Here is a 12,766-nt window from a genome sequence, read left to right on the forward strand (position 1 = left end):
ATTGGACTTCTTTAGTAACAAAGGCTCTGGGATTACACCAGTGTTCTACATCCTCGCAGCTGGGTTCATCCGGATAATCTTTTTAATTTCGTTGTGACAAGTAACGAAGAACTTGATCAATGCAGCAAAGCTGTATCCTGACTGACAGATGAGAGCTTTTTGGAACTTTGAGTGAAGAACATCTACCCACCTCTGATTCATCTACAGACATACATTTGATTGGAAGTTTTCTACAAATACTGACCATCTCCTGCTGCAGCCGGCTCTTATCAAAAAGATATGCTTTAATATTTAGTAACCAGTGATGATCCTGAGTGAACAATTTTTAGTGAGCAAGAATTATTTTTTTTACTCTTCCCTCTTAATTCCATAACTGATATCTCCATGACTTGTTTCACGACTCATGGGGAGGGGCATTACATATTTTCAGTTACCAATACTTGGGGTATGCTGTCTGAGCATAAATCTAAGCCATGTAGCCTTTAAAAATGGACACCTAGTGTAATGAATTCTAGGTAGCCAAGCAATAAGTAGGATTCACAATATAGTGCAGAAAATATGTTGGGTTTGGATTTCGGGGCATCACGCCAGACGTCATCTGGTTAGGAACACTAAGTGAATCGGATAAGACATACATTACTCACCGTAATAGCATTTCTGATTGTATCGCTTAGATTCACATGCTGTGTATATGGCCCGACATCCAGTGGTAAACGCAGAGTATTGCATCTTGTCTTTCAGGTTGCCGCTTTGCAAATGGACTCTAGGGGTACATTTGCAATGAATGCTATGGAAGCCCCAGTGCCCGGAGTAGTGTGATCTAGGCTGAAGGGCAGTTCTCTTAGCAAGAGTGTAACAGTGTGATGCATTTGACAATAAACCTTGAGATAGCCAATTTAGAGCAGGATCCCCTTCTCTGCCAGCTATCATTGAAACGAAAAAGTGGTTAGTTTCCTCTGTGGTTTCGTTCTTTCCAGGCAGAACATGACTGCCCTGCGCACATCTAGTGTGTGTAGGCTTCTTTCGGCCAGGCTAGTGGGATTCTGGAAGAAAGTGGGTAGTTCGATCGATTGGTTCACATGGAACATCAAGATGAATATAGGCCCAAATCTGGGATGAGTGCGCAGAACTACCTTATCCCTGTGGACTGTAACAAAAGGGTCTAGGACAGAAAGGGCCTGTAGTTCACTAACACTTCTAATAGAAGTGATAGCCACTAAGAAAGCCGTCTTGTAAGTAAGGTCTTTTAGACTTGCTTTATGCATTGGCTAAAACTACATTTAGATTCCACCTGGCAGCTGGGTGAGAAATGGGTGGATGGATTCTCTTAACCCCTTCCATAAAGACCTTAAATAACCAGTATTTTCCAACATGACACTTTCTGTTGTGACGTGGTGTAGGCTGAGAGAGCAGCAATATGAACCTTTAGGGCATTGAAGACCAGTCCTTAGTCTAACAAATGGGTTAGGTACAGCACAATGTGCGGGTGAGCAATTGATGAGATTGTCATCTGGTATAATACCAAGGGCGTCAAAGTGTTTCCATTTACTGGAATAGCAATATCGGGTGTTAGGTTTTCTAGCTTCCCCGAGTATGTCCATGCATCTAAGGCAGCTGTAGGTGTCCAAACTATGACCTTAAGAGCCAGGCTGCTAATTTCAGAGTTTGTGGCCATGGGTGTAGGGTCACCCCCTGTTCCTGAGACATGTTGTACGGGCAGGGTAGTTTTACTGATGCGGAGAGGGACATTTCCATTAGAAGAGCGAACCAGGGTTTCCGGGCCCACAAGTGGGCCACCAATATCATGGTGACTGGTTCCTGGTGCATCTTGTGCACCATCTTGAGTAGGGGAGTCGGGTGAGGAGGGGGGGGGGCGTAGACACATTTCCCTGACCATCTTATCCAGAATCCGTTCCCCTTGGAGTGGTTCTGGGGGTATCTGGAGGCGTAGTCTTGGCATTTGGCGTTCTCCTGAGTTGCCAACCAGTCAATCTCTGGGAAAACCCATTCTGCGAAGACGTTGTAGACTATGTCTTTGTGCAAACACCATTCATATTCTACGGGCAGTGGGAAATCTCTGCTGAGCATGTCTGCCAGAAGATTGAGTTCCCCTAGAACCTGTTGGGACAACAGCAACATCTTGTGTTTGAGAGCCCACATCCAAATGTTTTGGGGCAGCTTGGATAGCTCTTGAGTGTGTGTGCCCCCTGGTTTGTTTAGGTAATACATGGCTGTGGTGCTGTCTGTCAGAACCATAACTGTCTTCACTTGTAGTTGAGTCTGAAAGGCTTTTAGTGCCTTGAACACTGCTAACAGGTCTAACAGATTTATATGGTTGGTTGCTACTTGTGGGGACCACACCATGCGCTGTCTGTTGAGACATGTGAGCCCAACACCCTGTGAGATGTCTGTCGTGAGAGTGGCTTCCACTGCAGGGGTGGTGAAGGACTTGCCCTTGAAGAGGTTTTCCCCCAACAACCACTGCAGAGAGCACAAGGGCTGGTGAGACAACTACCAGATCTTCCAATTGTCCACTGGCTGTTGAGCCACTCTTGCTTGGGACGCAGGCCCGCGTGGGGAACTAAGAATATGCAGGAGGCCATCCTACCTAGCAGCCGCATGGCCTTGCGTACAGTCACCTCCCACTGGCTACATATTGAGGGATCTGAAAAAGCATGTTCTGAACCCTCTCGGAGGGGAAGACTAGGCCGTCTGTCCGGATTAGAGCCCCCGGAAATGGTTTTACTTGACTGGGGACTAGACTGGACTTCTCATTGATAGACTCCTAGACTGAGCACGTCTACGGTCTTCTGGGTGTTCAAAAAGCATGTGTCGAAAGAGTCGCTGTCACAAGCAAGTCGTCAAGGTAAGGGTAAACCGGGACAGATAGTCTGTGCAGGTGTGCTGCCGCTACTACCAGGACCTTTGTAAACACCCTTGTCGCCAAGGAAATGCCGAAGGGTAGCACCTTGAATTGGTAGTGCCTGCCCTCATGAACCTTCGATATTTCCTGTGCGCTGGCAGCATTGAAATATGAAAGTATACTTCTTTCATGTCCAATGTTGCCATGTGGTCCAGTTTCAATAGTGGGATCACTTCCTGTAGCATTACCATATGAAACCTTTGAGGTTGTATACATTTGTTCACAGGTCTACAACAGGGTGCAGCATGGCGAGGTCCTTTTTGGGTACAAGGAAGTACACTGAATAAATACCCTTGTTTACCTAAAGAATAGGGGCGGATTCTATGGCGTCCTTTCCCAGAAGCGCTTGCACCTCTTCAATCAGGATCTGCAGATGGTCTGGCCCGAGGTATAGTTAACATGGCGGTCTGAACTCTGGTGGTCAGGCGAATTCCAGGCAGTACCCGTGGGCGACCGTCTTTAGGACCCACTAGTATGAAGTTATCCCCTCCCATGCTGCGAGGAAAGATGTCAAGCGCCCCCGACCCGGGTGACATGGGAGGGGACTTGGATCTGTTGGTCATTTCTGACCAGAGGCTGCGGCTCTGCTGTGTCATTGACCCCTAGGTGGGTAGTTGGCGGGGCTTCCAGATGCTTGTCCAGAGTTTCTTTCCCGAATTGTAGTTTTTGACCTGAACGGGATTGGCCTTCAAAGAACAGACGAGAACTGCCTCCCCTCTAGGGGGAAGGCTTCCAAGTTATCCGTTGTGAATAAGTACGGCCTGTGTTTCAGACTTAAACAGAGTTACGGAGCCAAGCATGCTGCTTGAGTAGTGTGCCCTGGGCCAGGGACCTGCCTGCCGTCTCAGCAGTGTCCAGAGTGTTTTTAATTAGATTTTGATTTCCCTGCATGCCCTCGGCCACGATGGCGAGTAGTCTGGACCTAGCAGGTTCAGGAACCCCCTGGAGACATTGTACAAGGTTCCATTGTGCGTCTGCATAACTAGCAAGTAGCGTAGTGTTATTTGCTAAGCGTGTGGTATATGCAGCTGCCAAGGTAACAGGTTTACCTATGGCGTGCAACCTTTAGATTCCTTATCCGGAGGTGCCTCCCCTGTAGCAAGGGCTACCCCTGCCCGTTTTCAGGTGGTAGTGACTACCAAGAAGTCTGGGGTGGTGTGGCCTTTAATAAATTGAGGGTCAGTAGGAGATGGCCGAAATAGCTTCTCCACTCTTGGATTCACTGGCCGGGTCTGTGCTGGCGTGACCAGGGAGAGCGCCAACCTTCTTTTAACCGAGTTCAGGAGAGGATTGGCTTGGCTTGAGGGGAGGGGGTTACCTTTGAGAAGGTCCTCCACAAAATCTTGTAAGGGTACTGCCTCCTGGGTGGTGATCTTTAAGTGCTCTGCTTCCTTTAGGATGACATTGAAAGCCATTTGATTGTCCACAGGTGAGGCCTGACAGGCCGGAGTGGTGGGAGGGGAATCCAGGCACAGGACATCTGTGTCCTGATCTTGCGTAGGGAGAGCCCCTGGCTCCGTCTTCACTTGCTGGGTACCCTCCCAGTTACCCATGGCATCCGCCTGGTCATCGGTAGTCTTGCAGGAAGGGTCTTCTGCCTCGTCATAGACGACTTGGTAACTGTCCATCTGGACGACATCTTCATGGTTGACAGAAGCCGAAGGGTCTTGAAAGTAAGATTTTCATGTAAACGTGAATCCGACACCAAAAGAGGGTCTTCACGAGATCTTAGGGGAAGGCTGCTCTGAACACAAGACAATCCTTTCTAGACTGTCCATGCATCCTTCAAACTTTTCCCTGGTCCACTTCGATGAACTAGAAGGGGGGAAAAAGGTGGAAAAACGTTGCCTTCTCATTGGCATCGAAATTTGTCCCCAAGGGTGTTGGACAGAGGCTCCCGACTGTCCTCGTAGGTGTTGTGAGTACTGGGGGGCCATGGTGTGTCTTTAGACATGTCCGCAGCACGCTCCATGCATTTCGACAGTGTCTTAGGCGTCAGCCGAACCGCCAAAGTATTCCTCGCGAGACTGTCCTCAATCTCCGGCGAATCGCAAGAGTCAACAGGTCAGCGGTAGATTTACCGTCTATTGCGGCATAGCGGTAGATTTTGCACCAGCGGAAAGGCTATGAGGCCTAGGTTTCGAGCCTACCGGGCCATTAGGGGACGCCGGATGATCACGCTACAGCGTCCAAACCCGATTTAGAGGTAGCGCCCTTAGCTTTTTAGTGGCCAGCCAAGACTGTGCTGCGGATGCAGGGAAGGCTGCTGAACTACCTGATCAGAGGATTCCGTCGAAATTTTCGGCAGTACAGTTGGCGCCTTCATCTTTTGACGGAACCGTTGAAATCGGTGATGGGTTTGTGTACTTAGTGTGTGGTTTCTTTATGCCCTTGTCGCCGGGTGTTGTCCCCGAAGCGAGACGTGTCAGGCCTAGAGGGGGTTGGGGACGGGCGTGGCAGACCTAGAAGTATCTGCCTCAAGGTCAATGACATCCGACACGGATGTCCGTCATCAGTGCCCCCGTCACTTTTAGCGGGTGTGGCGGGGGAAATTCAGCCCGCAACACCATACGCGGCCCACCACTTTACATGGCGCTCCTTAAAAGGTCTTAGGCAGAAGGAGCTTACAGGCCGCACACAGCTTCTTGTCGTGATCTAGGGGTAGACAAGAATTACATGTACTTTGCTAGTCTTTCCAAGGGTATCTGACCCTACACTTAAGGCAGAACCTAAATGGTGTCCTTTCCATAGCGAAAGAACAAGACAAAGATGACCAGACCTACAGGGCAAAGAGGGGGAAGAGGAGAGACCTTATGAAAGATATGGCCACCGCGACATCACTCCCCCTACTGTGTAGGCCGGCCAGAGGGCCCGGCCATGCGGATGGCTCAGCTGCCGGAGCTTAGGTGCCGAAATCCACCGCTGTAGAAACTCCCTGCAGTCTTTGCTGAAGTTGCTTGAATCGCCGTTAAGTGAATAGGGGGAAATAACCGACCAAGTCGGTATAAAGATAACCAATGGCTCTTATTAAGAGCTCTGCTATAGGGAGACCAGTAATCTGGACGGAAAAAACCCAATCTAAGGTACCTTGGCCGTGAGGGATTTTGGGTACACTACACGTCGCGATAGGGATAGTGTTAGACACGCCTATGCCGACATCCCCTTTTGTCCCCGAAAGACAAGATGCAATACTCGGCGGTTACCACTGGATGTCGGACCATATGCACAGCATGCGATTCTAAGCAAGCATCAGAAAATGTTTCTAGGATGCATTTCACACTTTATGGGAAGTGTTCCTTCCAGGTGCCTCGTTTATACTTAACCTAACCAAAACAGCAATTCTTGCTTCAGCACATTCTGCGAGGCTTGTTGCCACATTAGGATAAGACAGCCACTTGTAATTCTCTGAAAGATGCTGAACACAGATATTCAACCGATGACCTAACCTGCGTCTGTGGAAGATGCAGAGCACAGCTAATGGTTTGATCTAAATATCTTACTTCTGTTGGATATTATGCTAATAGGGGGAGCTGACAGCCTATGCTCCGATATAATAGGGCTGACTTTGGAAGTCTGAGCAGGAGATCAGCTGTGTTAAGACCTGACTGGCACGGACAGAAGACAGGAGGCAGACGGGATCTGGAGGAGTCAGTCTGGGACCACTCTTCATGCCTGCCTCTACTCTGCCCCCTGCAACTAATCTAAAACAGGACTGCAAGACTTGTTCATGGCCTCAAGCCCAAGGATCGTATCCCTCCAGGACTGAAATCTCTGCACTGGCTCCCAGTGGCGGCCTTCTGGGGCCTTGGACCTCAATACCTTCGACTCCCTCTTCCTAAATATCTTCCCTCGAGCTCGTCGCTCATCCGCCTCCAACTCAGTCAGGGTTTGTCGCTTCTGCAAGCAGCGAGTTGGTGGTACATCTCTTTCTTCAGCTGGGGCTCCCCCCTGGTACAGCCTCCCTGCCTCTACAACTTGAGAACCATCTCTGGTCCCGGAAGCACCTCAAGACCTTCCTCTTTGATTCTGCTTGCTCTCCTCTCCCCTGCAGGTCTCCCGGCTGAATCTGCAAATGCACTGGTTGCCTGGCGACCCTCGGCCTAGGTCCCTACCTCGCCAGCTGCACAGCCCCCCTGGCAACCCTGTCACTCAGGGACTGCTTCTGTATCCCTACAGCACCTACCACCAGCTGGCTGCACTTGTATTGTCTTTATTTTACTGTTATCCTATTTACTGCACTGCCCCCTCCCCCCATCCCCTGCACTTGCCCGATCTTAATGTCACCTGGCCTAGTAGGATCGTTGTCACCGTATTCCCTCTGTTTGCCCTCCCTTGCCTCGTCATGCCTTGAAACACTTGTGTATAGGTGCATTATAAATGCCATATCATGCACGAGGGGAGGTGAGACATTGCTCCTTTTTTCTGCCCGACTTATTAAAGCCTCTGAAATTGGATTGTATGGCTTTTGAGAAGCAAGGGTGCATGGGTGTAATTTTAAGGGGGACGGGGGTGTTTGTCCCCCCTAACTTTCATGGCACACCGTTTTGTCCCCATTCATTTGTGGTGGTTTTTGATATTGTTTGGAATTATTCTTGGATTGTGCAGACTGATCGAGACAGTCTTCTCAGTCCTCATATCCCTACTCTGACAGTATAAAAGGTTTTACTCATAATTGATAGCACATTGAGAAAGATAAGTGTTTCAAGGCATGGGAGGGAAACAGAGGGAAGACGGTGACAACAATCCTACTAGGCCAGGTGGCATTGAGATTGTGCAAGTGCAGGGGATGGGAGAAGGGGAAAAGTGCAGGGAGAAAGGGGAGGGGGCAGTGCAGTACATGGGTAACAATAAAATAAAGACAAATAAAAGTGCGGCCAGCTGGTTCTTCTATAAAGATTGCATAGCAAGACTTGAGGATTGCCGACCTGGCGAGGCAGGCAGTAATCTGTAACGCTCACCTGATTCCCGTAGAGGCGCCGGTCTTGACTGGGCGTATACCGTATCTTCAAAGGTGATGTGTAACACACGGCTGGCTCTTTGGGCTGGACCTCTGTGCACTGTATGTCTGACTTGAAGGGTAAGATGTCTGCAGATAGAAAATATGGGATTAAGGAACTGGGTTATTGAATGTCTCTCTCTTCTTCCCTTTCTCTTCTCCTGTAGAACCCCAAAGGTTAACGCTCTCACCTTAGGTAAGTGAACGCTGTGCTCTCCATCTGCCTCGGGGCAGGGTGCTGTAACCAGTTTCTTCACTGGATAAGGGGAGCAGGCCTCTTGACTACAGAGGACGGTTGTCCGTCGTTTACTGCACGAACGGTAAGTTTCGAGTAATTCTAATGTCTTTAAAGTCTTTAGTAATGATGTTTCTTGTTTTGCAGGGTTCCGGCGATGGCGGATGACGGGCTGAAGTGAGTTGAAGATGGAGCCCGTGTGATGAATAGAAGCGCCTGGAAGCACGTAAGTAAGCGCTTGTTGCCTGCTTCACGATGCGCTCTAACTGTCTTTTTATTTTGCAGGTACAAGTTCGGAGCGAATGCAGGGTGCCGGAATACCCACTGGGTTAGATGTGGAAAGGAGTAATGGCACGTGAGTATTAAAGTTCCCCAATGTCTTTAAACGCACCTTGTTTTGTCTTTCAGATGCCGGAATGCAGTGTGAAGACCTCCGGAGCACACGAAGAGTAGGTAAGCCTTTGTCTTTCAGATGCCGGAATGCAGCGCGAGGCGTTGGTGACAGCCGATGGACCAGGTAAGTGAAGAGCTGTCACTGAAGACCGTAATGCTAACCTGTTCTTTCTTGTCTTTATAGGTGTTGCTGAAGACTGGATTCAGGATGGTAAGCCTTTTTCCTTAGGCCCAGGATCAGATGCAGAAGACACGATGAGCGTTCTGCTGCAGAGGATGCAGAATAACGCAAATCAAGATTCATCCATCGGGTGTGGTTTAAATAGCCTCCTGTAGTGCTTAGGTGTCTCCTTCCACAGCCACGCCTAGGTAAGAAAAGAGTTCCTGCTTTCCAGAAGAGTTCCAGTGTTCTGAATCTAGGGAGTGGCTCCTGCCCCACCCAACAGGAAAAGTAGTTCCAAACAGAAGAGGATCAGAGGCTCAACTGGCAGGCAAGTAAGCAGCATGGTCTGCTGCAGGTAAGTCCACCCAAGCATTATGAGCCCGGCGCTTCCAGCGCTGGGACTGGGTCCAAAAGGTCCCAATTGGGACTGGTTGGCACTCGTAACCTGGGTTATGGATCTGCTTCCAAGGGAGTTGGGAAAACCCTGACCTTTTGGAAGCAGAGATCATGACATAATCTTGGGCAGGCTTCAAGGCAGTGATAATTCTAGCTGCTTACTCAACTTTATGCATATTAAATGCGCTATGTTCTGTGACGATATTAGTAATGTTTCTATATTTCTCATAATTAAAAGATGTATACAATACATGAGCGTGTAAGAGCATTCATTTGAGTGTTCATTACTGAAAAAGTGGTGGAAGCATTTGAATACGAGCATGTGTGGGGCATCTAAACGTACCATGTACTGATGTGTTATATATGGTGCATACCTTTAATACACAATAAGGGTTACGGGAAGTGAGGAGTTGACTATCAAAATGTGACTTTAGTAAGCGTCTCCTGTGCCGATGAGAGATTAGCTGCCCAGTGAAGGTCTACTCTGGCTTCTCCTTAACTTTACTCCGACCACAGCCCCTGCTGGGTGAGGGGAGGACTGGGACACTGTTGTGGGTGGAGGGAAGGCTCTCAAGGTAGGAGTGATAAGACTGACATCAATGCAAAAGCCATAACGGTTCCCTTTCAAATGGTTATATGCAACCCCACTTCTTTCACTAGGGTGACTTATCCTAATGTGGGTTTGTGGAATAGGGCGATTGCAGTTTTAATTTAGTTTTGGCTTCACCTGGAGTGCAGTCTGTTTGACTCCATCAGTAGCTCAATGCACCTTTTGGCATGCCATTTGCAGGGGCAGGCATATGCACACACTGGTACGCACGCACACCAGACTGGAGGGTCGCCAAAACCTTTGAGCGAATGACCTTTTGAGGAATTGCAGGGGCAGGCTAGGGTTTTGGTATTTCTACGGGCAATCCTCAATACTGCTGCAATTTGTACAGGTATTTACCTACTGATGAAGGAATAGTGTATTGAAGCCGTACTGATGTAACTTTTAGGACCAGGTTTGGCCATAATGGCTGCAGTTTTTGGCTACTGGATGTCTTACCTGGGCTGTCCTTTTTTGTCCCCTGATCCTCTTTACTGGCCGAGCATCCCATGCAGGCATAGTTTCTGAACTGTTTTACTGCAGGTCTTCACTAATTACACTCCTTGTGAGCTCAGGAAAAGATTTGTTCAGAAGGGTAAAAAAAAAAAAAAAAAGCCGCCACTAGCCTGCCTCTGCAGCTAGTCTGGGCTGGCCATGGGTAGCCTCAATCATAGTTTACTTTAGGTGCCTGTTTTCTGATGGCAGGCTGCTACTTTTTGCCAATCGGGCTATCCTGATCAGTTTCGTCCAGTTCCTCAGTCTTCGTTGCAGTTCTCTCCTGGTTGGTTGGATAAACCTTTTGGGAAAGCATATTTTTTAGGTCTGGGGTTCAAGCCAAAGGATGACTGGATCCTGGAACCAGATCTTCAAGGACAAACCTCTACTCAGTAGGCTATTGTATTTGTGAGCTGTGTTTTCAGAAAATTACACTTTAGGGCACTGGGCTAGTGGATTCTTTTTTACACTTACTCCAAGGGGTCTATAGTCTGGATGCAGGTTTCTGCATGTACCCCTTCATCACATTGCAGCATAGACTTCCACGAGTATGAATATTGCTATGCTTTTCTTCCTGATGCACCTGGGTCTCAAACCTGGAAGCAGAACTCTGAGTCTCCTCTAGCATCCGAGGTTGGATGCAGAGAGCCCACACGGATGGGATACAATTCAGGCATATTTGACTTTGCTGCATAACCGTGTGTTTCTATAGACCTTGTTCCGTTTATTCATAAGGGACTTCTTTAAAAAAGGTACTCGTCCAACGACAATTTTCCCTGGGGCCCCCTCAAAATGTGGCAATTTAATGTGCTCCACACCACTGGTTACTTTTGGGTAACATGACCTTATGGGTCAGGATAGATTAGCCCAAATGTATGCCATATTATGTTAACCAGCAGTGCTTTATTCGTGATAAGTTGTTAACCTTTGTTCCTCCATCTAAGCTATGGGACTAGTGTTCAAGTTATGTGATAAAGGCTAGAAAGAAAAGTGTGGCTGTTTTCTGTTTGGCATTTGTGGCTACCGGTCAGAACTATTTATCGTCTGGGGAGTGCAGTGTAGCTTACAATATGGGGAGATGGCCAACACCAAGGTACATTCTCGACCCAGCCCACTTTTGTGGTTTGTGTAAAATATGTTACCAACAGGCTTTTCTAGTGATAGTTTTTACAGATTTAACGCACGTCTTATCACCTTTGCTTCAACAAGTTTCACCATAAACCCCACATTTGAAATGAATCACTCAATCTTACTTGGCCTTTGTCTTCTCCTCCTCTTTGCCTAAAGCCAGGTCCTTCTCCAATAGCATTTGCCTAAAAGTGGCCACTTTCTCCTGGATCTCAGGCCCTGCGTATCTGCCAGAGGACAATATCAGAATAAAACCATTGTAGTAAAGTCAAAGGCAAGGAAAAAAATCAATGCATCAGACAATGAGAAAAGCACAAACTGCTGTTAGGACAGTTTTTCTGAAGTCTAACTAAGGGCTTAGTAAAACCAGACAGTACATGTCTCCACTCTTCGTATAAGGCTACACCACCCGAGTATAAGGCTACACCACCCGAGTATAAGGCTACACCACCCGAGTATAAGGCTACACCACCCGAGTATAAGGCTACACCACCCGAGTATAAGGCATCATAGACAGAGCAACCAGGCTCATCTTAGATGGGAGAGGGCTGTAAGAAAGTACATAGGAACTGTAGTATACCAAGGAGTGCATAGAAACACTTACAACCAGAAGTATATAAAAAGATAAAAGGTTTATTAAAAATACAACTAGGCCAAGTTAGGTCTTGGGGGCAAGTACTGGTCAATAAGATTTATAAAAAACAAACACCATAAAGCTTGAAAGTACACAGACCAAAGCATAAAACCATCCGTATACCAAACAGTAATTCTAGGGAAGACCCAATACACATTTAGTATGGGCCATACCTGTTCATGGGGAGTAAAAACCATTATTTACTTTTAGATTACTTTCTGTAATACAAGGGTAGTAGACCCTGTCAGTTATGCAGTGACACTCAAAGAAATCACAATCAACCAACAATGCCAGCCTATCCATAGCATGTGATCTAAGCACTTGTGTATAGGCGTGTTACAAATGGCATAACATATCATATAAGCAGATTACAGAAGCAACATAACTACATTTATGATCAGTTATTCTAGATGGGCAATATCATTTGGGGTAAAATACAATTAGTTAATTTTCAGCTCAGTGGAACACAGACTAAGATTAGCAAGAACCCTTTTTTAAGATTGCACCTGGTAGACCAAGGTCAGCTACACCTAAAGAACACCAAGAATGGCACACAGCTATTCTAGGCAAGGAGGATTCCAGCAGTGGACCTGGGTGAACTGGATGAAGACTCCCAATCAGAAGAACACCCTAAAGTTTTACAGAAGTCACAGGCTTAAGTAAATATCCAGCCAACACAGTACCTTAGCACGGAAGAAGAGTTGCAGCAAGAAACCTTCAGGATCTGCAGCCAAAACCAACTGGGAAGGCTCCAGGTAAGAGTTTTGCGGCTGGATGAGATTTAGGGTTTGGGCACCCTTTTCAGGAGACAGAA

At 47.6% G+C, this 12,766-nt stretch overlaps 1 protein-coding gene across 2 annotated transcripts in view; it reads right to left on the reverse strand.

The window, feature by feature from the left end:
- LOC138580836 (serine/arginine repetitive matrix protein 2-like) overlaps nucleotides 1–12,766 on the reverse strand; it is a 1,087,536-nt gene that overhangs the window by 809,127 nt on the left and 265,643 nt on the right. For both annotated transcript variants that reach the window (XM_069651699.1, XM_069651698.1), the window contains exon 3: nucleotides 11,444–11,545. In XM_069651699.1, coding sequence (XP_069507800.1) covers nucleotides 11,444–11,545 — 102 coding nt within the window. The remainder of the gene's footprint in view (nucleotides 1–11,443; nucleotides 11,546–12,766) is intronic.

This window comes from Ambystoma mexicanum, chromosome 3p (assembly GCF_040938575.1).
Source record: "Ambystoma mexicanum isolate Mex_15411 chromosome 3p, UKY_AmexF1_1, whole genome shotgun sequence".
Taxonomy (NCBI): Eukaryota; Metazoa; Chordata; class Amphibia; order Caudata; family Ambystomatidae; genus Ambystoma; species Ambystoma mexicanum.